Source organism: Pseudophryne corroboree, chromosome 5 (assembly GCF_028390025.1).
Source record: "Pseudophryne corroboree isolate aPseCor3 chromosome 5, aPseCor3.hap2, whole genome shotgun sequence".
Classification (NCBI taxonomy): domain Eukaryota; kingdom Metazoa; phylum Chordata; class Amphibia; order Anura; family Myobatrachidae; genus Pseudophryne; species Pseudophryne corroboree.
In genome coordinates, this window is record NC_086448.1 from 331,318,211 (window position 1) to 331,343,781 (window position 25,571).

Here is a 25,571-nt window from a genome sequence, read left to right on the forward strand (position 1 = left end):
CATGAGGCAGTGCCTCACATGCTGGGCGGCCTTGCCCTGTGCATATGAGGAGATGGACGCAGACCTTGCTGCGGGTGCAGTGATCTGTGTCCAGCTCTGAATAACCCCCTATGTGGCGAACTAAGCAACTGTCTACCTTGGTCTAGCGATGGTGCCGTCCCTTCTTTCTTTAGTGATATGAAAATGTAAATAGAAATATATTTTGAAACTTTTTTTTTTTTTTTACATTGTGAGCTAGACAATATATATCATTCTAGAGTGTATATATCTAATATTTTGAAAGAAGTCAGGAGTTTGAAAATGGCTTTATGGAAATGTAACCTCAGTTGAGGTTATTATTTGCCACTCAGTAAGGTCAGAGCACTACAGGAAACTAATGGAAAATATTATCCATTAAACCAGTACAATGTAAAACATCTGAGCCATAATGCTTATGTAGGAATCACTGCGTTTCAGATTTCCTCAACTCGTTTTACAAACCACAACCTATATTTAGCAAGGCGTACCACTGCCATTTTGTATTAAAATATGCTTTGAAATACTTACTTAGCTTTAAGGAAATGTATTCCATGTATGGAAATAAATACATTTAACATTCCATTTTTTTAATGAATGATTATAAAGAAGCCACAAATGTAAGCATGCAAAAGGAGTATTAATTATGTTCAATCTTTGGAAATGTCTATTAGTGTTTACTTAGAAGAATATACAAACATTTTCATCTATGTGATTACTGCACCAGAATAACAATATTTATGTGTAGTTTCTTTTTGTTTAACTGCTTGTTCCCCAAGGGATTATGGGTAACGGAAAAAAGCAATAGTACGGGGAATTGGGATATGTGACATCACAATGTCAGCTAAATGGCAGCAAAGCAAAATAGTTTTTGCTCTTTTCTCTAGTGTCATCGATTGTGCATTATCCATAGGCAGAACTCTGGGAGGCAACGGAGTCATCTGCCGCCGTGCTCCTGCTCTGAAGGGGGGCACCTCTCCTCCCATTCTGTGACTTCATTGAATTAAGTTAATTGATACAGTAGCTGCCGCTATCTTTTCAGTGGCAGACTTCCTCACTGGTCCCTGCACCTTACAAATCACACCCTCTTTATTATACTGAATATACATATTTTACAAGTGTCATAGCCAGGATTAGAAACCACAACCTATTACACTGGAAGGTGACACCTTACTGATGAAGTGGTTTGCTCCTGTACAGGAAATATGAGAATTTTAACTGTATGAAGATACTTCTCTGACAATTACACGTAACTTCATATAGTTAGAATTCTCATGCTTCCTCTACAGGAGCAAATAACTCCATCAGTAAAGTGTCTGCTGTCAGTGTAACAGGTCATGGGTTCTAATCCTGGGTATGACTGCTAAGAAATGTGTGATTTAAAATAAAAGACAATTAAATGTATAAATACAGTATATACATTTCTTTCAGAACACCACACACACACACACACACACACACACACACACACACACACATATTTATCTTAATATAGGAAATAGGTGGGCACCAACATTTATCTTGCCTCCGGGCAACTGGGACGAACTTACGCCACTGGTATTATCAGTTCTTCATTATATCCAGTGATCAATGCAGGCTCAATATAAATAAAACTCACTGAAATTCCTTTCATTTGTGTTTTTCTAATTTTTTACCATTTAAAAAAACAAATATATATAAATTAAAAGATGGCTATGAACGGCAGTGGCATCGATGCGTGCCTGGTTTCCATGACACCGGGTGGCCGATTGCCGATGACGTCAGCGGACAGCGTGGATCTTGAGTACGGACGCCGCCCAGCACGCGCGCATCTCGGGGCTTCTTTTCTTAGTATAAAGGTATGTTTTAATCTTCTGCACACTGCTGTACACCTTGACAAAGGGGCCTGTGTGCCCCAAAACGTTGGATTTCATGGTGTGACGTTAATACACTTTTTTGCCTGCTTAAGACGCTGAGAGCTGCTCTTTTCTTCATTTTTGCTATATAATTATATATATATATATTTATTTTTTTTATTTTTTTTAAATATCTACAACTGAAAGTTTAAGCCCTGGCTTCTAGTAAGGTGTAAGGTCATGAACATGCAGAGGCTCACTGGCATAAACTGGCAAGCAGCAAGAGTATTCTTAGTGCTGCCAGCCAGTATCACTGACAGTGGTAAGAGTACTCTTGCCACCCCCCCAGGCGATGCTCAGCTTTTTTCGGCAATATTTATTGATAAATTGGCGCAAAACATATAACTTACTATCAGGATAAATGATAATAGCTACTATATGGTGTTTCTCAACAGAGGAAAATTCCTTATTGGTAATTTTAGCAATGTGTAAAATGTAAATTATAAACAGGACCAAAGCAGGTGTCTATGCTGCCTTGTTCCAGCCCCGCCCCGCTACTGAACCCATGATGTCATGCCTAAGGGGCAAGATCGATGTAGACCACTGCTACGGAGAGCTCTACAGGCTGCAGGGTGTGTGCCCAGATTGTCTCTTGGAAGCTCCTGGCAGCTCTGCAGTAGGACAACTGAATGCAGGGTGCCATTCCAGGTACCAGCTGCAGCTAGCCATATGCAGGTGCCTTGTGCCAAAAACGTTGCCTCCCCCTGAGAACCTCCGCAAATGACTGAAAAGTAAGCAGAGGCCACACACAGTCTCATCTGCAGATGGCTGTATATAAATGTCAATAGGATGACAGGCCAAATAATTATTTATACCATAATCATATTTGGTAATGCAGATCTGATTTTAGGTTCCCATGTACAGGTATTTCAGGTCAATTTGGTCCAAAACTGGCTGATGACATATAACATATACAGTATGGTGAATATGACATTATCAAAATGAGGTTGTCAATCTATATCCGATTCTGTGCAACAAATGAAATAACTGCTTTGCTCAGAATACAGCAAAATACACTAAACAATGACCCATCAAACAAGAGCTGGATTCACCTATTAACATGATAAGAATCTGACTTCTAAAAACCCAATATTTCTTACTGTGATTTCTAATAGTAAACATTGCTACAATATATGAAATGTAATGACCTCACAAATGTGGTTATCCAAATATGACAAAATCTGAATTATAAGTAATGATTTATTGTTCTAACCTGCAGTTGTTTTAGTCCTGCTATTCCTGGGCTAATGTCCCCTACTGTACCTATGTGTCATACCCTCCAACATTTTACACATAAAAATTGGTACAAATTAGGAAAGGGGGCGTGGTCACGGGTAAAGGGTGAGTGGCTACGCCCCTTTTCCTATACTTTCAGTGGAAAAATGGAGAGTCAAAAATCGGTACAGATCACAGAAAAAAGGTACCGTACCTGCCAAAAAGGTACAGTTGGAGGTATGATGTGTTCTAACCTGCAGTTGTTTTAGTCCTGCTATTCTTGGTCTAATGTCACCTACCTCTGTTATGGCTCTGACTGAACAAAGGGTTAAGAAAAGATTCAGTGCTGATTAGATAAACTCTGAGGAATCAGCCTTCAGCTGGATGTGCATTATTCTATGGATGAGTCATGTAATAAACACAAAGCAGACTAAGTCACAGAATAAATGTATACATCGGTTTAGTCCTCATCCATGGATATTTGCTACTAGGATACCCTTCCCTTCTTTTTTTTTACATATAACAATTAGATTGGACATGAGAAATAAACTGAGAAAAAACATCTGCCACAAATGGTTTATATAACATTTGATAAATTCATCCTTAGAGACAGATTTGGATGAGCCAACACAAAAACACAAGATGATGCCAAAGGGCCTTGCATTATTTCAACACAATTAAATGTGTCTGTTTGGTTCTGAAAGCTACGGATATCAGGTAGTGATGTATAAATATAACATGCAATCCTATTAGCACCCTTACACTGCCCCCACAATCCATTGAGACACTAAAGTGTTAAGCCAAGCATGTTTCATCCTATTATGTGCCTTAAGAAATAATCAAATTCATTTCATTATAATGATTCAATACAATTTGCTCATAGTGCCTTTATATGTTCATATGTTACTAAATCAGTGCTATCCATGTAATGAGAGGGGTAAAAACATACAAAAGAGCTTTTATAAATATGCATAAACTCCAGTAAGGTATGCATGACCCCCTAATACTCCTTTCACATGGCACAAATAACCACCCAGTATATTTCCAGGACGACACAGGTCGCTGTGCGGTGTGAAAGGGTAAGTTCCGAATTCCCGAGTCGTCTGACCCAGTAATTCAACCCGGGAATACAGAAAGGACCGGTTCACTACATAGGGAGAGGCAGCGCAGAGATGATCTCATCTCCTAGCGCCGTCTCCACACCCACTCCCGATGACAACCTGACCTGGTAATATCCCGGGTCAGGAAGCCAGTTCCCAGGGTCCAATGCCGGCTCGCACCCGGGAAGGACCCATTTCAAATTCACCGGTACGACCCGGCATTAGCGATCTGAAAGCGCACAGATTACACAGCTTTGGACAAAAGGGGGGAAATGTAATAGGCAGTGCCGTAATTAGACATTTTAGCTCTGTGTGCAAGAAATGGCACCAGCGCCACCCCACACACTTTATGTAAAAAAGGGACAGTGCGTGCCGTAGGCTCACATCAACAATATAGGGGCGTGGCTTCATGGGGAAGGGGTGTGGCCACAAAATACGACCAATTCATATCACGGTGCACAGCAGTCTACATTTTTCAAGTTACGCCACACAGTAGCGCCACTACACCAGGTAGAGACCCTTTTACACATTACGGCAGACAGAGTCTACCTTTTTACACATTACATCAGACAGAGACTCCTTTTTACACATTACGGCAGACAGAGTCTTCCTTTTTACACATTACGGTGGATAGAGTCCCCTTTTTACACATTACGACAGACAGCGTCTCCTTTTTAAACATTGCGGCAGACAGCATCCCCTTTTTACACATTACGGCAGACAGAGTCCACCTTTTACACATAACGGCAGACAGAGTCCCCCTTTTTACACATTATGGCAGACAGTCATCCTTTTTACACATTACGACAGGCAGAGTCCCTTTTTACGTATTACGGCAGACAGCGTCCCCTTTTTATACATTACGGCAGACAGCGTCACCTTTTTACACATTACGGCAGACAGAGTCCCCCTTTTACACATTAAAACAGGCTTATGCATTGTGTGCCACCTAGTTATGGACCTAGATAAATAGACATATAGGTAGACAGAATAAATTGGTGGCAACGCCGCTGCACCTGTCCCTCTCATTCCACATAGGCTGGCCGCCGCCACTGAATGCTGGGATGAGGGAAGCGCATCCCGGCATTCACAGCGGCGGTGGCAACCAGCCTATGTGGAAGAAGAGGGACAGCTACAGTGGCATCACCACCAATTACAGTGTACTGCTGCGGCTCCCGAGTTCTCCTCCCTCCTCCTCCTCCCCTGCCCAGGATCTGCTGCTACTCTCCTCTCTTAGGTGGCTTGTAATGAGTCAGTTTGACTCATTACAGTGCCGCTGACTAAAGTCCCCTAGGAACGGGGATGCAGCCAGTTGCACCCTCAGGACGACTGCGCTGTGTGCCAGGCACACCTGGCACACACTTAGTTCAGGCCCTGGTAATAGAGTGTGAGAATCAGAAAGTGAGAGATTTTGTGAGAGTTCTCCTGTTTTTTTAAAGTGGCAATCATTTACAGTACATGACAAAATCAACCTGGTTTTGCGTTGTAAATGATTGGCACTTAAAAAAAAAAAAAAACAGGAGAACTTTCACAAAATCTCTCCCTTTTGGATTGCCACACCCTATTGCCCCCTTCTAGCTTCTCTGATCTGCTGCTGTGTTCAAAGTTACAGCATGTGTGCAAACATCTCCATGTAACTCAGAGTGGCCGATGTTTTCATGCAGCTGGGGCCAGTGCAGCTGTATCCTGCCACTGGTCTCGGCATGCACAAAAAACGGGGACGACACACTGGCTGTAACCGCCCCTTCGCTATTCCCAAACAGCTGCAGCATGTCATCATTCTGTGGATTAGGGAGCACTGGGACTGTCCTGGCATAAACCGATCGGCACATACGCAGTATACAGTAGATCCTGCACATACGCATATCACCTAACATCGGAGATGTATGTACATAAACTGGGTTTCTGTACATCTCTGAATTAGGCCTATTACCCCATATATTGTTATTACCGAACTGAGAGACTCATTTTCATTCATATGTCATTAAAATGAAATATACAATTTGGTATCCAATATGCACTTTTCATCTTCATGCTATAGTTATTATCCTATATATATATTCACAGACAGTGCTAATGATATAAACAAATTAACTATTGACACTGACAAGATTTGGTATATAAAATATAAATCCTAACCACTAAAGGGGAAACACCCATCAATGCCTGCAGTTCTTATATATGTGGTAAACCAGACTAAAGCTGACTTATTGGCACATGCAGGGGAAGGAGGGGCGTGCATGTGTGCATGCACGTATGTGCATGTGTTTGTGTATGTGTGCATGCGTGTGTGTGCGCGCATGGGTAGGATAGGAAGGCAGGGTTGGTACCGTCAGAAAATAATTTCATTAAAGCAGAAGTGTGCAGTTGAATTTCTTGTTTTGCTACCATTCAGTTGTTTAGTTTTCCCACTGTACACTAGCAATCTCTGTCCATAAACCATTTACTGACTGTCCCTTATTACATGTGCAACCACTCTCCACCATATTGCTCTCCAGTTCATCTGTCAAAGACTATCAGAATATATGTGCCCTGCAGAAAACACAGACAGACAACTGGACATTGCAGAGAAAAATGTTTATATTGGGAAACCACTACAATTCCTGGCACTAATAATTAAATAAATATAAATATAGGTTAAATCACTGTAGCTGGAAGTAATAAATGTCTGGTTAGGCCCTTATGGCACAAAAGGTACCAAACAATGTAAGTTGTAATTACTGCACTTGGTGCATTATATAAATGTATAATATATAAATTAAAATAATGTTGCTCTCTATTATTGGTCCGTAGGCTTGTATTAATTTTACTTGTATTCATTTAAATTAGTATACACTCCGTATTTACACAGCTTACTTACTGGGACACCAATAGAACACTGACTTTTAAAAGTAACTGCTTACTTACTGACCGCATTTACCTGGCTTACTAACCTTAACAAGCTTATGAACTGGCAACATACGAGATACAAAGTATACTAACAAATTAACAACATTGGGCCTAATTCAGATCTAATCGTTCCTGTGATTTTTCGCACAGCGGGCAATCAGATCCAAACTGCGCATGCATATGCACCGCAATGGGCCGGCGCGTCGGACGGCTACAACGGACATAGCCATCAGTGACGGGATTGTGCGAATGAACCATTCACACGGGCGTTTGCAAGGAGATTGACAGGAAGAGGCCGTTTGTGGGTGGCAGCTGAACGTTTTCAGGGAGTATCCAGAAAAATGCAGGCGGGCTCAAGTGTTTTCAGGGAGGGTGTCTGACGTCAGCTACGGCTCTAATCATCAGGATTCTATCACACTGGATAAGTAAGTCCTGGGTTGCGCAGAGACTGCACAAACTGATTTTTGTGCAGTTCTGCAACACACGCGATCGCATACTTGCACAGCGATTTAACCCTCCCCTTTTAGGCGGTGACTATCTGATCCCAGGACTGCAAAAAATGCAGCCCAGCGATCAGATCTAAATTACCCCCCATTGTTGCAACCTTATAACTACTTATAGTGGAGCTGAATGAGGAGTGTGGACTTTGTTACCCCTTTCACATCTCCAATGCCAGATCCCACCCAGGAATTGGAAATGGGTCCTTCCCGGTTGGGATCCGCCATTGGACCCTAACAACAGGCTTTCAGATTGCTGGTCGATTGCCATAGCGGCAAGGGTCAGAGCCGGCAGCGGGGGCGGAGGCGGAGCTGGGAGATGAGCTCATCTCCGTGACGCCTTTCCCTATGTAGTGAACGGGTCCCAGGTTGCATCGACTCAGCACCCCGTTCACACTGCCACTGGCCCGGCATTCAACCCGGAATAACCAGCAATATACCGGGTTGATACCGGGTTATTTGTGCGATGTGAAAGGGGTATAAGAGACAAATATATACCTTATAGGATTTTAATACATTATATAGTGTTGTGTATGTGATATATTGTAATTGTTTATATGTTTATGTGTGATATTAAATGATTGTTAAACTTATTTGTAATAAATACAATGGTGGGTAAAATAATACAAGCCTCCAGTCCAATAAAAGAGAGCAACAACATTAGTTGAATTTATATATATTATACATTTATATACATTTATGTATAAAGCACCAAGCGCAGTAATTACAATTACATTGTTCTGGACATCCTAGAGAGCCTGATTCAGAGGTGGACGATATTTCATTCACATCTATGTACTCACAGTACTGCAAAAATAATGATAATCCCACAGCTTCTGTTATTTGTATAGACACCAACCAGCTGCGTCTCTAAGCCACTGCCTGCATGCAAAGATGCATCATTGGTGGCACATCAGTCGCGCCATCCAATATGTGAGCAACCATATGTCCAACAGAACAAAGCTGCCAGAGCCATTCCAACTGCATACAAAACATGCAGACATTGGCTGTGATACATCCACAAAATGGTTGCGACATACCGGTGTTGGACTAGCCCCCCCCCCCCCCCCCATTACCTCCCATAAACACACACACTCACTGTCGAGCATTCTGCATCCACCATATGCAACAATCGCGACGCATGTGCAGTGAGTCTCAGATGCAAGCGGATTAGGATGCAGAGTGAATGACATAGATAGTGACCATTTGTTGGAGGTAATGGGGGGGTGGCAACTCAAGCTCAGACGTGACATTTGGGGGAGGGGTGCAGACAGAAACTGCGATTTCTTAAGCAGTGCTTCTGGACCTGATGTCTTACTTGCATCAGACATTCTGACTAATGTGTGTCCGATGGGGCACATTTGTGCGTAAGAGGCAGATCTAAGAAGCCTTCTTAGAGCGTCTCTGTACAAAAGACTGGCTGTGTATGAAGAAGCACAATTAGCGCCCACCTCTGAATCAGCCCTAGTTTAACAACTGCTTCACTCTGATACAGGGAGAAAACAATACAGCACCTTTACAGCGTTCACAGCAAGCTCCTCTCTGCTTAATAACCAGAGCACAGTCCTTGGAAACCACTGGACATTTCTCTCTCTTGCAGGTCACTTCTTTGCTCTACAATATGAAAAAAGCAAGGGACAACTTGACATTTGTTATATAATTTTGCAATGCATACGTTATTGAGATTACACATTTTATATTTATAAAACTACACAAACCAGGTATTCCCCAGCACAAGAGGTATCAGCAGTATATTTGTTATATTTTTTATCTGCCCCCATTTAGTGTTCAACTCTTATTGCTAATACCGCTTGGTGTGCTGGGGAATACATGTTTTGTGTAGGTTTCTTTTTCAGCACCTGAGGGGTATTACGAAACTGATTGACCAACTTTGATATTATATTGCAGTTCTGAGAGGCACAAACGGGATCAGCATTTAGAGAGCATGTTGGTTCTTGTAGTGCTATTTGGAGGTGACTCATGGCATGTTGTCTCTCTTTTTAGATATGTATGTGCTATTATCATGTAGTCTTACAATTATATGGCCCAGAGTGGGTACTGTTATTATGCAGTGTAGGAACCTCCAGTATCAGAGAAGCCTTGAGTGTGGCCTGGAGGTTCTTAACCATATATTTGCAAATATAAGTAACTAAGGGGGTAATTCAGAGTTGATCGTAGCAGCAAATTTGTTAGCAGTTGGGCAAAACCATGTGCACTGCAGGTGTAGCAGATATAACATTTGCAGAGAGAGTTAGATTTGGGTGGGTTATTTTGTTTCTGTGCAGGGTAAATACTGCCTGCTTTATTTTTACACTGCAATTTAGATTTCAGTTTACACACACCCCACCCAAATCTAACTCTCTCCTCTCTTTGCACATGTTACATCTGCCCCCCCTGCAGTGCATATGGTTTTGTCCAACTGCTAACAAATTTGCTTCTGCGATCGACTCTGAATTAGGCCCTAAGATCTCTGAGTTATCTACCACCATGAAGTATTCAAATCTTATTGCTAAAGCCCCACGGTGTGCTGGTGAAAACCTTCATGTGTATCTTTCTTGCCTCCATTTCAAGCACCTGAGGGGCATTGCTAAACTGATTGAGCAACTTCCATTTTATGTATTTATAAAATTACATATATAATTTTTTTTTAAAAAGTACTAAAAACCCATACCCCATGGCAATCTATAACAGTAATTGTGCAGAATTATTAGAATCTGCTCCAAACAGTACATCTACAATACAGTGGTTCCCAAACTTTCTTGAAGCATGGCGCCCTATAGTATTAGCATTTTTTTCACAGCACTATCTGGATAAAAGTTTTTTATTGATACATTTTGAAATAAATATACTGTAAAATATACTGTAAAATTAAGTAAATAGTGCTACCTGTCATTCTTAGGTGCAGCTATGTGGTGGTGTAAACCAACCTCTTATTGTACAGTAAAAGGTTACAAAAGAACAAATTGTCAATGGTGTCCTCCAGGGTGGAATTTAACTTAAATCATACTTTTAATTAATAGCGGTCATAGCTCTTGGTATAATTAAAAATGTCTGGGCCCCACAGTATAATTATGATGGTGCCCAGGGGCTGATTGGGATAGAAAACAGCCTGGGAAATTTATGTAAGCAGCCCTAATGGGGGTGTGGTCTATTGGGGGGTGGAGTCTGTTGAGGGGGTGGGATTCCTTCTCATAGGTTTTGATTCTAAATTGGGTGCAGCTACAGCCTTCCTTGCATCTTTTACTGCAGTTGTGTCTGTGACTTTATGCTAATGACGCTACAATAGCCTTCCCTGGTCTACATCCATGCATCCAAATATGCAAAGGCAGAGATGCCCACTTTCAGTGTCTACAGATAGTGCAATTATGCTTTGTGCGTCTTTAGATGCTACCATTGGAACTTTCACCAGCCCTTCGGTAGGTGCAAATCATCCACCTATGGCCTATAGTTTATTTATTAACATTTATGTAAAGCTAGCATATTCCGTGCTAACCCTGAAAAGTGGCCCTAAAAGACTGAAAGTGGCCCTGGGAAAATTTGTAGAAGCGGCCTTCCATGGGCAGCACCAGAGGTATACTATGTAAACAAAACAGGCCCCGCATGCATATTGGCCCACCGGGAATCTTCCCTGTGGGCCAATATGGCCAAACCATGGCTGATGGTACCTTTTAAGGCACGTTTTCTTTTGGAACAGGGCCCCTGTGCTGCTTAGCCCCATAACAGTTGCATTGACTACTAACACTATAGGAATGCTCTTGAACGCAGCTTAGAGGGAACAGTGGTGGATTCCTATGATCCTTTATCACATCTATTATGTACTTCCAACTATAAAGTAATTAAAAGGAAATGCGCTTTTGATTAGTAAGGGGCTGCAAAGCTGATTCACAAATTACATTTTGGACATGGCTTAAAAGGTAAAGAATCCCAGGATTGCAACGTTTCTGGGCCCTCATTCCGAGTTGATCGGTCGCAAGGCGAATTTAGCAGAGTTACACACGCTAAGCCTACGCCTACTGGGAGTGTATCTTAGCTTCTTAAAATTGCGACCGATGTAATCGCAATATTGCGATTACAAACTACTGAGCAGTTTCTGAGTAACTTCAACCTTACTCTGCCTGTGCGATCAGTTCAGTGCTTGTCGTTCCTGGTTTGACGTCACAAACACACCCAGCGTTCGCCCAGACACTCCCCCGTTTCTCCAGCCACTCCTGCGTTTTTTCCGGAAACTGTAGCGTTTTCAACCACACGCCCATAAAACGCCGTGTTTCCGCCCAGTAACACCCATTTCCTGTCAATCACATTACGATCGCCGGAGCGATGAAAAAGCCGTGAGTAAAAATAATATCTTCATTGTTAAATTACTTGGCGCAGTCGCAGTGCGAATATTGCGCATGCGTACTAAGCGGATTTTCATTGCGATGCGATGAAAAATACCGAGCGAACGACTCGGAATGAGGGCCCTGGTTGTACAAACCTTTTTATATTGATCAATCTATTTTACTCTTATACGTTCCTGTCTATAACTCTTCCATTTCCGTATAATTCATTTATAGGAAAAATTATTATGTTTAAAAAGAAAAATGGTTTGTGCATAATGTGAAACTCCAATTATAAATATTTTTATGTATTGTTACTTAGGGTGCTCTTAAGATGCCCCAAATACAGTGTTAACACTGATAATATGCCCATGGGGCCTAACATCAGCGTGTGTGCGCAAGGAGAAGCTGATAAAAACTGATCAAAGAGGGAATGAAACATAGAGAACACAGTGCTGGGAAATATATAGTAATACATTACAAAGAGCCTGCGGGTCGTATACATATATATATACATACTTGATTACTCTCCCGGAACCGCCGGGAGGCTCTTGAAAATCAGGTGACACTCCTGGCCCCCTGGGAAAGAAGGCAAGCTTCCCAGAGAAAGCTTAGCTGCCTGCAAACCCCTGCATTCACCTACAACCGCTTTCTCACTAATCAGATACATGCTGAAGGAAAGGGGGCGGGCAATGATGTAATCTGCATCAAACTGCATCATTGTAGCCCCACCCCCAACTTACAATGCCCGTAATTAGGGCATTGCAAAACAGGGGACGGGGCCGTGATGACATGATCTCGCCTCCACTCCCGCCCACGCCAATGCCCTGCCCCCTATTGAGCTGAAATGTCTGTAAGTATGATAGTATGATATATATATATATATATATATATATATGTATATATATATATATATATATATATACATACTGTATTCAGTCAATTTATTATTTATAAGTATATTGTGTTAGAAAAAGCACAACATTTGTAAAAAAGAATATTATGGGCAATATTTTTATTTGGTTAGGCAGGATATGAGAGCTATGTAGGCTGACAGGCGGCACCTCAGATACCTACTAAAAATGTCCTGCACTTCATACATAAGCAAGATGATAATTGAATTACTGGTGAATAGTCTGTCCCTTAGCAAGAGGGAGTCTGTGTAGCAATAAATGGTCTCCTTATACTTGCAACTTAGATCAGTCTCCAAGTGAACACTGCTTTACTGTAAGGTGGCTGATTACAGCATTGGTGGTATCCGTCAGTATGGTGGTATGTAATGACTGATTGCAGCGTTGGCAGCACCTGGTGATATTGATGAAAGCACCATGGGATGTGGTAGGCAGAACAGGGAATGGGGCATTCAGCGGGTGGTGTATCCACTTGCTGTGGCTGAAATAGCACTATTGAAATCTGTCTCTCAAGCTCCGGTTAAAACGGTCAGCCTGGTTCTCCTGCTTAGATTGTATAAAGGTGAGGCAGTGACAAAACTGATGGATTTCGCCATGGCTCTACCCATGTCTTGTCAGAGGTGAAAACTTGTAGGGAATGTTTGTAAATATGTCAAGAAGCAGACTACTATCGGCTAACACAGTATTTCCTAGCCTTAGTCTTCAAGGCACTCTAACAATCAGTGATATCCATGCTTGACTACAAATAGCGAAATCAAAATAACTGAGATACTAATTAAGTCACCTGTGCTCAAGTATGGCTTAACACCTGGACTGTTAAAGTGCCTTGAGATTGGCAACCTCTGTGCTAACATATTCAGTCATGTTTTGACAATACTAAAAGACCCTAATGCATACATGCCAATGTTTTGACTGCCCCCTAAAGGAAGGAGAAGCCAGGTGTGAGATTTGGAGAGGACAAGCAGAGTAGTGGGGGTCATTGCGCAGAGCCTGCATTATTGTGGCTTTGCCCCACACTATACAAGTTTTGTAAAGTGGGGAGGACAAGGCCATGATGAAGTGATTCAGAGTGAATCATGTAATTCAGCTTCCAGTACCACCCACTTCACTCGGGAACTGGGCATTGGCAGACAGCAAAGTGCTGCATCTGGGAAACTTGCCTACTCTTCCCGGAGTCCAAGAGAGTCACCTGAGATTTGGAAGTCTCCTAAACGTTACAGGAGAGTAGGAAAGTATGCCCTCATGTTGTCCAGAAGTAATTTGCCCACTATTGCCAATTTTGGATTTAACTCCTTTAAATTAGTTGCCCCCATGAGTGAACAACTTGGAAAGTTATCCTCGGGCAGAGCAGCAAAATCACCAGATCCCCAGGTCAGCATTATAAATTGCCATTATCTTGATATCAGTTTCATTTTAAGTGTATAGTAATCTGTGTAAAAAAACAAAGCAGACAACTGAGAAAAATCTTTGGCAATGTCATCCTATCAGACTTGGGAACAATGGAGCACCTGTTCCCAGAGATGGATTGTCCAATAAGGGCAGATTATTTCATGAAACAAGACTAACCAGTCATTCCGACCGATTCCATCGTTATGCTTTAATCAAGTTTATAGACAGAGCTTGTTGAGGACAGTATATGAAATCAAATTGTCCCGGTAAAATCTAGTCCAGTGCTCTTCAAGAGATCAGCTTCAACAAAAAATATTAACTCATGTATTAATCTGCAAACTACAGACTTCTTTTCCAGAGTCAAGAGTGGATTTATTTTGCTTTTACAGTAATGTCTCAAAAGGCTCTTCAAGGAATATCCAAATAATCTCCCTAAAATGAAGTGGTACCAATTAACCCAGTTTGCTTCAAGGGCTAGCTATGTATAGTACTTAGTCTGCTGTTTTCTTAGGTCTGCATATTACATTTTTAATTAGCTCACGTCATTTTGACTTACCTCTGTGTACTTCCTAAAATATTTCCTTAACTTCTCACAAAGGATAAAATCCAAATGTAAGCACCATTGGGCCTGATTCATGGTTGTATGCATGGTCAACTGCGCATGCTTCTTAGTCGTACTGCTCTTGCATTCAGGGACGGATCTAGACTTTTCTTTAGGGGGGGCGGTTTACTGTTTAATCTTGACTCCTCCCTTTACAGTCCCAACTTCTCCCATCTGCAATCCTAACTCCTCCTCTCTCAATTGTGACTGAACTTTTTGAGTGAGACTTGTATTTATTAGCCCTAGTACCCACACACCAGCAAGTGAGGGGCAAATGCTCTGTAACCCTTGCTCTCCTGGCTCCTCTGTGCTGCTGTGGTATAAGCTGCAGCACATCGTTCTGCCTCAGGCTCTCCCCGGAGAGCTCTCTTCTGCTCAAAAGTGGGCGTAGCTATGACTGTGTTAGGGGGGGCGGTCGCCCCCTTCGCCCCCCCCCCCCCCTAGATCCGGCCCTGCTTGCATTAAAGTCCATTTTCATAGTCTCTCGCATTGAGGATTCATTTGCAAAGTGACTGACAGAAAGGGACTATTTGGGCATGGTAACGGGGAGTGGTGACAAAAACACTGTTTTTGGGGCATGTTAATGCCTGCGTCTGAGATCCATTATGCAATAAACTTGGCTCTGGCATCTCAGTACACATGGCCATTCTGCATGACTGTAGGGTTACTCAGAGGCGAATAATCAAAGGATCTGCAATTGTGCTGCGTCTTTGAACATAGTAGCTGAGATTAGCAAAGTGGCCAGTTGGCATCTTAATACAAATTCTGCCAGCTGAGACATTTACATATTTTCACACAGTATCTGCGTATGGTATTATAGCTGTGATTGCATTAGTGTATAACTATGAATCAGGCCTAGAGACTCTCTGAGGGGTTTCTGTTTCATTCAAATACATTAAGGGCATAAAGTGTTAAATTATGGGTTGCCAGGGACTTCCGGTTGGCAGTCCTGCTGTACAGCCGCATCTTACCTCAGCTCCTGGCTAGTGTCCCTGCACCATCAACAGATGCCATGATTGTGGCCTTTACCACATCATCTGAATAGCTGCGTCCTTGGCTCCCCGGCGCCGTGTTATACCTCGAAACCCGGCCTCTTGGCCAGGAGATACAGGCACTTGGCTGCTATACTGAGACAATGGCAGTAAGAAGTTACATTGAAACTGCCAAGCAAGCCCTAACAGTGGTTTTTAATAACCTTACCACAAAAAGGGTGAAGGCGAGTGCTGCAGATTACCACAGCAAGAGGTTGCATTGTGCAATACTATTAATTATATTAAAACGTGGTGCCTGCAAAAGATAGATTTGATATAAAAGCTATATAGGTGCACAGTATAGGCCCAGATAGACCTTCTGAACAGCAATAGCATCCAAGACTTGTAAAAATGCGCATTTTGAATTATACTGATAAAGTTTGTCTCTTGGAAGCATATAGGAAACAGTCTAACCTTAATCAAAAGGAGACAAACGTCTCCTTTTTCAAGACTTTCGTATCAGATGGCAATCAAACATAGTTAGTATTCTTTAGTATGCAATTCTCTGTTTCTAGCGGGCATTCCTTTCGCCCTACTGTACTATGCAAAACGTAAAAAAATGTTATAATGGCAAATCTCATTATCTTGACTCACCTGCAAAAAATTTTTTTCTTCAATGCATCCCATCCACAACTTCGTAGAGAGATGATGTGTATGGAGGAGATATGATAAATTGGAATAATTGGCTACATTAATCACTCACATAATATTAATGACTGGTTACCAAGTGTTATGGTTTGTTTGTTTGTTTGTTTGTTTGTTTGTTTGTTTGTTTTTGTTTTTTCTTCTTTTGATCTCTTTAAGTATTTTTTGGGTAATTATATGAAATCACGAAATGGGTAAATTTGCTCCTTTTGCTCGCTGGGGCAATAGGGGTCATCTTTACAGTAGTTTTATTATTCAGGTTTAGAAAGATAAGGATAGGTTGAAATATTATTATTATGTAGATTCCCAAGCATAGAGGGAAAACATTAATTTAATTTTTTCTTGGAACGTTGAGGGTCTTAATGCACCTATCAAGAGAAAAAAAGTTTAAAATAATTTGAAAAGATATGTGCCAGATGTAATAGTCCTGCAAGTGACCCATTGAAAGGCTGGGAACCCTAGTATAATAAGAGATTCCTGGATAGGTTAGTGTCAATTAGCCTCTTTTTCAGGAAAGAAACTAGATGCTTTTATTAATTAGTAAAAAGGTACATTATAACACTATTGACAGAATGCTTGATCGAGATGGCTGGTTTATTTTTTATAAAACTTTATTTAGAAGGAGAATGTTTCACAATGGCCAATTTATACGCACCTAATGGTCCTAACTCTCACTATTTCACAGATGTACAGTATATGTTAGACTTCACGAATGGGCAGCGGAAACATTGATTATTGGTGGTGATAATCCAACACTATTCCCTATATTAGATAGGTCACTCCCCCAAGGTAAAAAACAAGGTAATGTACCTTCAACATTGACACTATTACAGAACTCTCTTCAACTTAAAGATTCCTGGAGGTACCAACATCCTCCTGGGAGGGACTTTACTTTTTATACCCATCCTTATGTTTTTTCCAGAATTTATTTTTGCTTGGTCCATACCACTTTACTTACTAGAGTATTAGAGTCAAGGATTGGCAATATAGTGATCTCTGACCATACCCTTGCGTGGTTCTCTATATCTTCGAAGGCCCCATGTATTACATCTTTTAACTGGCAGTTTCCAGCATTTCTTTTTTTCTTTTGAGGATTTTAAGTTATATATTTGCAGCCAAATTTTGCTAAATATGTAAAGAACAATTTAGATCATATAGATGATATTAACTTATTTTGGTTTGCTTCTAAACTAGTGATTAGTGGCTATTTCATTGCTTATGTCTAAGGTAAAAAGAAATAACTATAATACTGTTTTCAAGTTTTAGTGATACTCTGGCACTGGCATATTCAGATTTATTAACTGATAATAACAAGAATACCCAAAAGGTTTTTAGAGAGGCTCAGCAATCTAGAGGGCATAGAGGGGAGGAGCCAGCACACAGTCAGTTGAAGATTTCTTAAAGTGCATCGGCTCCAGCGGACCCATCGATACCACATTGTAATAAGCATTCCCCAGTATCCCCAATGGATGCAAGAGAAAGAAGCTATTTCTGAAGCATTTCTTGAGTATTACAAGTCATCCTCAGATGACCCAAATTTAGGTATGGACTTTCTTAAGTCTGTGCAGACCCGGATTTTCCACAAGGCAACTTAGGCACCTGCCTAGGGCCCGACTGGTCCCAAGGGTCACCGTGGCAGGGCCTCAGGAAATCTGGCCCATCCATGATCCATCACAAAGGCTGGTTTCTAGTTAAATGTTTTACAAAGGCTTAGTAATAGGACTCAGACAAGTTTTAATATCACTAATACTGGCACTGAGCTCTTTTATTATGCCTCTGCAAAAGTTCCCAGAGACGCACTGCACAACCACCGCATGGCGTCATGATGTCCTGCAGACCCGCCCCACACTTCCAGAGTCCCACTGTCAGGGGCAAACGCAGGATTTAGTCAGGGGGGTTTCCGTGTGTGTGTGTATGTATGTATGTATGTATGTATGTATGTATATATATATATATATATATATATATATACACACACACACACTATATATATATATGTAGATATATCACACAAATTCATACATACATGCACACACATACACAAGCACACAAACACACATACTTACATAAATACATGCCTACAAATACATACAAACATGCAAACTTCATATACAGTATACTGTACATACTGTATATGTTATACATACCAGGCACCAGGGTCTGGTAGGCAGGAGCAGACTGGCAGCAGTCACTGTGAGGACAGAGGGAGCTGCTGTGGCTGTCGCTGAGCATGCACAGCCAGCAGCTTCCCCCATCCCCCCCCCACGCCCGCCCCGACATTCTCTATGCAGAGAGCCAGAGCTGGATTAAGGCTTTGGGGGGCCCGGGGAATTTAAGACAGGGGGCCCCCCTGGGTATAAAATTTAAAAAAATCATAATACATACATATATATATGCATACATAATACATACATATAGACATACACACACACACACACACACACACACACACACACACACACACACACACACTGTATGATGTTAGTCCGGCACGCCACTTACTTCAATGGTAATTGCCCCGTTGCCGTCAGTGTAATTGAGATATAAACATGAAGGATGTTGTGGAACTCAGAGACTTGTGATGGAGAAACATGTTTCAAAAAATCGTCACATCAACATATCAACGTTTCAGGTCCCCTAGCCAGGTGTGGACAAAGGGGCTATGGGCCCCGAAACATTGGTATTTCGATTTTTTAAATATATTTTTCCATCACAAGTCTCTGAGTTCCACAGCATCCTTCCTGTATGTAAATAAATATATATATATATATATATACACACACACACACACACACACACACACACACACACACACACACACACACGTGAAGGCAGGGATTCCTTTAACAAAATAATCCAAACACTTCTGACAATCCCCCCCTTTCACACACACTCCCCCATAGCATCGCGTTTACCTGGCTGGCATACTAAGATTGGGAGGAGCGGGTGCACGAGAGAGCGCACATGAAGAGAGCTGGAACAGGAGAGTGACGGCAAGTCGCTTGACAGCGTAGTATCTTTACGTAACATGCGGGCGGGTTCTTATTGGTCAGGGGTAGGTGGAGCGCAACGCTGGCGTCTGCGAGTAGCACACAGCGCTGCGCCACAGATCGGTCCCCAGAGCACCCCACAATCTGACTGCAGAGAGCTACTGTATGTAGCTCTCTGCTGCAGGAGCAGTTCCGCGGTCGCGATCGCGGCTTTTCCTGAGACGGAGACACTGCTGTCTCCGTCTCAAAAATAAAAAGTCTGGCTCATCAGGGGGGGGGTTTCCAGGTACTCGGAAACCCCCCCTGCGTGCGCCACTGACTGTCTGCAGTGCATTGAAGGAATCACTTCCAGCCCCAGGCCAGCAGCAGCTGCCCCGGCCAGCACCATTAGATAACGCTGCTGGACGTCATCAAGTAAATAATCTCTCCTCACAAGTGCCCAGTGCCGTAAATAGACATTTTAGCGCTGTGTGCAAGAAATGGCATTGGTGTCACCATCCCCCTTATGTAAAGTAGGGGCAGTGCGCGCCACAGGCGCGTGGACAAAATATAGGGCATGGCATCGTGGGTAAGGAGTGTGGCCACAAAATAATACCAATTCATATTACGGTGCACAGTAGTCTCCATTATTCAAATTATGCCGCACATTAGCGCCACTACACCAGGTAGGGAACCTTTTACACATTACGGAAGGCAGAGTCCAACTTTTTACACATTATGGCAGACAGATTCCCCTTTTTACACATTACGGCAGACAGCGTCCCCTTTTAATACATTATGGCAGTCAGAGTCCACCTTTTACACATTATGACAGACAGAGTCCCTCTTTTAGCACATTACAGCAGACAGAGTCACCCTTTTTACACATTACAATAGGCAGAGTCCCCTTTTTACAAATTACGGCAGATAGAGTCCACCTTTTACACATTATGGCAGACAGCATCCCCTTTTTACACATTACGGCAGACAGAGTCCCCCTTTTAACACATTACGGCAGACAGAGTCACCCTTTATACATATTATGACAGTCAGAGTCCCCTTTTTACACATTACAGCAGAGTCCCCCTTTTTACACATTACGACAGGCAGAGTCCCCTTTTTACACATTATGGCAGAGTCCCCCTTTTTACACATTACAACAGGCAGAGCAGAGCCGGCCATAGGCATAGGCAAACTAGGCAATTGCCTAGGGCATTTGATATGCCTAGGGGCATCAGCAGCTTCTGCTGATTAAAATGATATGCAGCATGCCTATATTCTGTGTGTAGCATTTCATATGCAGATACAGCCACAGTCGCACACAGTATATAGGCATGCTGCATATCATTTTAATCAGCAGAAGCTGCTTGTGCATCCTAGCCACATAGCAATGCAAATAAGATGCATTTTCATAAAAAAGGTGCCCGACATTAGCATTGAGGCAGGGGTCACAGTCTTAGTGGCAGTGTGAGTGCTGTGTGCATGTGAGTGGTTTGGTTGTGCAGTAGTGTTCGGAATATGTGTAAGGAGCATTATGTGTGTCATGTAAAAATGCATTAATAAAGTGCAACATATGTGTAAGGGGCACTATGTGTGTTATTATGTGTATAAGGGAATTAATAATGTGTGACACATGTGTAACAGGGTACTACTCTATGTGTTTCATTATGTGTATAGGGGCACTAATAATGTGCAGCAAATGTGTAGGAGGCACTGTGTGTGTCATTATGTGTATAAGGGTATTAAAAATGTGCGGCATATGTGTAAGGGACATTATGTGTAAAAGGGCATTAATAAAGGTTGTCATAATGTGTAAGGCGCATTATGTTTATAAGGACATTAATAAGGTGTCTCATATGTGTAAGCGGCATTACTGTATGGAATTCAGTGTACAAATGCATTACTAATCTGTGGCATTATGTGTATAAGGTGCTCTACTATGTGGCGTTGCATATAGAAAGGGCACTACTGTGTCATCTAATGTGAATAAAGAGCAATAGATTGTGGTGTAATGTGAATAAGGAGCAATTCAGTGTGACATAATGTGAATAAGGGGCTCTACTGTGAGGAGTAATGTTTATAAGGTAAAGTGATACTACTGTGGGATGTAATATGCATTATGGACACTATCGCATGATCAAATGTGAATAAAGTTGCAGTACTGTGTGGTGTAATTGGAATTGGGGTTACTATTGTGTGGCCATGCCCCTTGCCAGCAAAAACACACCCCTTTTTGGGCTGTGCGCCAAATGTGCGAACTGTTCCTATTTAAAATATAGAGGGTACAAACACCAAAATAAGGACTGCTATAGGCGAGATGTGATGGTGCTGGGAAAGAGGTGCAAGGTCAGAGGCGGAACCAGCGGTGGTGCTAGGGGGCACCAGCCAAAATTTTGCCTAGGGCATCATATTGGTTAGGGCCGGCTCTGAGGCAGAGTACCCTTTTTACACATTACGGCAGACAGAGTCCCCCTTTCACACATTACGGCAGAGTCCCCCTTTTAACACATTACGGCAGACAGTCACCCTTTTTACACATTACAACAGTCAGAGTCCCCTTTTTGTACATTATGGCAGACAGTGTTCTCTTTTTACACATTACGGCAGACAGTGTTCCCTCTTTACACATTAAGGCAGACAGCGTCCCCTTTTTACACATTAGGGCAGAGTCCCCCTTTTAACACATTACGGCAGACAGCGTCCACATTTTACACATTACGGTAGACAGAGTCCACCTTTTACACATTACGGCAGACAGAGTCCCACTTTCACACATTACGGCAGAGTCCCCCTTTTAACACATTACGGCAGACAGCATCCCCTTTTTACACATTATGGCAGACAGAGTCACCCTTTTAACACATTACGGCAGACAGAGTCACCCTTTATACACATTACGACAGTCAGAGTCCCCTTTTTACACATTACGGCAGACAGCGTTCCCTTTTTACACATTATGGCAGAGTCCCCATTTTTACACATTACAGCAGGCAGTGTCCCCTTTTTACACATTACGGCAGAGAGAGGGGTAAATTTACTAAGATTCGTGTTTTCCCGTTTGAGGTCAAAGTTCAATCACGAATGACATCGAAAGTGTAAATATGCAACTTTTTGAATTGATTACGACTGATTTACTAAGCTGCCGTATTCTGCATTTTCGGGTTTTCCGATGTCGATGTCATTCGTTTTTTTTTGGGCAGTGTTTTACGTGAGTGACTTGTAAAACACTGCCGACTTTAATACAATGAATCTCGGCCGGATCTGAGAGATCCGTGCTGGGCTTCATTGTGCACTTTGTTAAAAAAAAATAATTTAAGTTTAAATGTTAAAAAAAAATTGCGTGGGGTCCCCCCTCCTAAGGCAAACCAGCCTCGGGCTCTTTGAGCCGATCCTGGTTGCAGAAATATGGGGAAAAAATGGACAGGGGTTCCCCCATATTTAAGCAACCAGCATCGGGCTCTGCGCCTGGTCCTGGTTCCAAAAATACGGGGGACAAAAAGAGTAGGGGTCCCCCGTAATTTTGAAACCAGCACCGGGCTCCACTAGCTGGACAGATAATGCCACAGCCGGGGGTCACTTTTATACAGTGCCTTGCGGCAGTGGCATCAAATATCCAACTAGTCACCCCTGGCCGGGGTACCCTGGGGGAGTGGGGACCCCTTCAATCAAGGGGTCCCCCCCCCAGCCACCCAAGGGCCAGGGGTGAAGCCCGAGGCTGTCCCCCCCATCCAATGGGCTGCGGATGGGGGGCTGATAGCCTTTGTGATAAGTGTTTGATATTGTTTTTATTAGCAGTACTACAAGGCCCAGCAAGCCTCCCCCGCAAGCTGGTACTTGGAGAACCACAAGTACCAGCATGCGGCGGAAAAATGGGCCCGCTGGTACCTGTAGTACTACTACTAAAAAAATACCCCAAAAAAGACATTACACACACACCTTGAAAGTATAACTTTAATACATCCATCCACACCTCCATATACACATACTTACCTTATGTTCCCACGCAGGTTGGTCTTCTTCTTCAGTAGAATCCAAGGTGTACCTGTAGAAAAAATTATACTCACATAATCCAGTGTTTTCGGCTCCTCTGTAAATCCTTTTGTAATCCACGTACTTGAAAAAATTAAAAAACGGATACCCGACCACGAACTGAAAGGGGACCCATGTTTTCACATGGGACCCCTTTCCCCGAATGCCAGAAACCCCCTCTGACTGATGTCTAAGTGGGTTTCTTCAGCCAATCAGGGAGCGCCACGTTGTGGCACCCTCCTGATCGGCTGTGTGCTCCTGTACTGTATGACAGGCGGCACACGGCAGTGTTACAATGTAGCACCTATGCGCTCCATTGTAACCAATGGTGGGAACTTTCAGGTCAGCAGTTGACCGAAAGTGACCTCACCGCTGACCTGAAAGTTCCCACCATTGGTTACAATGGAGCGCAAAGGCGCTACATTGTAACACTGCCGTGTGCCGCCTGTCAGACAGTACAGGAGCACACAGCCGATCAGGAGGGTGCCACAACGTGGCGCTCCCTGATTGGCTGAAGAAACCCACTTAGACATCAGTCAGAGGGGGTTTCTGGCATTCGGGGAAAGGGGTCCCATGTGAAAACATGGGTCCCCTTTCAGTTCGTGGTCGGGTATCCGTTTTTTTATTTTTTCAAGTACGTGGATTACAAAAGGATTTACAGAGGAGCCGAAAACACTGGATTATGTGAGTATAATTTTTTCTACAGGTACACCTTGGATTCTACTGAAGAAGAGGACCGACCTGCGTGGGAACATAAGGTAAGTATGTGTATATGGAGGTGTGGATGGATGTATTAAAGTTATACTTTCAAGGTGTGTGTGTGTAATGTCTTTTTTGGGGTATTTTTTTAGTAGTAGTACTACAGGTACCAGCGGGCCCATTTTTCCGCCGCATGCTGGTACTTGTGGTTCTCCAAGTACCAGCTTGTGGGGGAGGCTTGCTGGGCCTTGTAGTACTGCTACTAAAAACAATATCAAACACTTATCACAAAGGCTATCAGCCCCCCATCCGCAGCCCATTGGATGGGGGGGACAGCCTCGGGCTTCACCCCTGGCCCTTGGGTGGCTGGGGGGGGACCCCTTGATTGAAGGGATCCCCACTCCCCCAGGATACCCCGGCCAGGGGTGACTAGTTGGATATTTGATGCCACGGCCGCAAGGCACTGTATAAAAGTGACCCCCGGCTGTGGCATTATCTGTCCAGCTAGTGGAGCCCGGTGCTGGTTTCAAAAATACGGGGGACCCCTACTCTTTTTGTCCCCCGTATTTTTGGAACCAGGACCAGGCGCAGAGCCCGAAGCTGGTTGCTTAAATATGGGGGAACCCCTGTCCATTTTTCCCCCATATTTCTGCAACCAGGATCGGCTCAAAGAGCCCGAGGCTGGTTTGCCTTAGGAGGGGGGACCCCACGCAATTTTTTTTCTGAAAATTTAGAACATTTCACCCCCCTTCCCACTGAAAAACATGCACGGATCTCATGGATCCGTGCATGCCTATACAAACACGGGATAAAAAAGCAGGTCTGGGTTTTTTTAGCACTTTTTCACGATTTGTATTTTATCACGGCAGTGTTTGGCTATTGTCGGCAGTGTTTGTGTTTTGCACTTTTTAGTAAATTCCCAATTTCTAGCAAATTGCAGGCGTATTTGACCGATGGTGTATTGATTCGTGATTTTTTCCTAGGACTTCCAAAATATTACGAATGCCCTCATCACTGCCGTGATTTTTGCTTAGTAAATTACCGAGATGACACTTTGAAGAAAAAACGGCATCTCGGTCCAAATCGGGATCTTAGTAAATTTACCCCAGAGTCTACATTTTACACATTACGGCAGACAGAGTCCCCCTTTTACACATTACGGCAGACAAATACCCCCTTTTAACACATTACGGCAGAAAGAGACACGTTTTTACACATTACGATAGGCAGAGTCCCCTATTAACAAATTACGGCAGACAGCTTTCCAATTTTACACATTACGGCAGAGTCCCCCTTTTTACACATTACGGCAGTCAGTGTCCCTTTTTACACATTAGGGCAGACAGTCCCCCTTTTTACACATCACAGCA

General features: G+C 42.8%; 1 protein-coding gene across 2 annotated transcripts in view; it reads right to left on the reverse strand.

Moving 5' to 3' along the window:
• The window catches only part of BMPER (BMP binding endothelial regulator), a 432,288-nt gene that overhangs the window by 323,395 nt on the left and 83,322 nt on the right, over nucleotides 1-25,571 (reverse strand). For both annotated transcript variants that reach the window (XM_063922535.1, XM_063922537.1), the window contains exon 3: nucleotides 9,126-9,225. In XM_063922535.1, coding sequence (XP_063778605.1) covers nucleotides 9,126-9,225 — 100 coding nt within the window. The remainder of the gene's footprint in view (nucleotides 1-9,125; nucleotides 9,226-25,571) is intronic.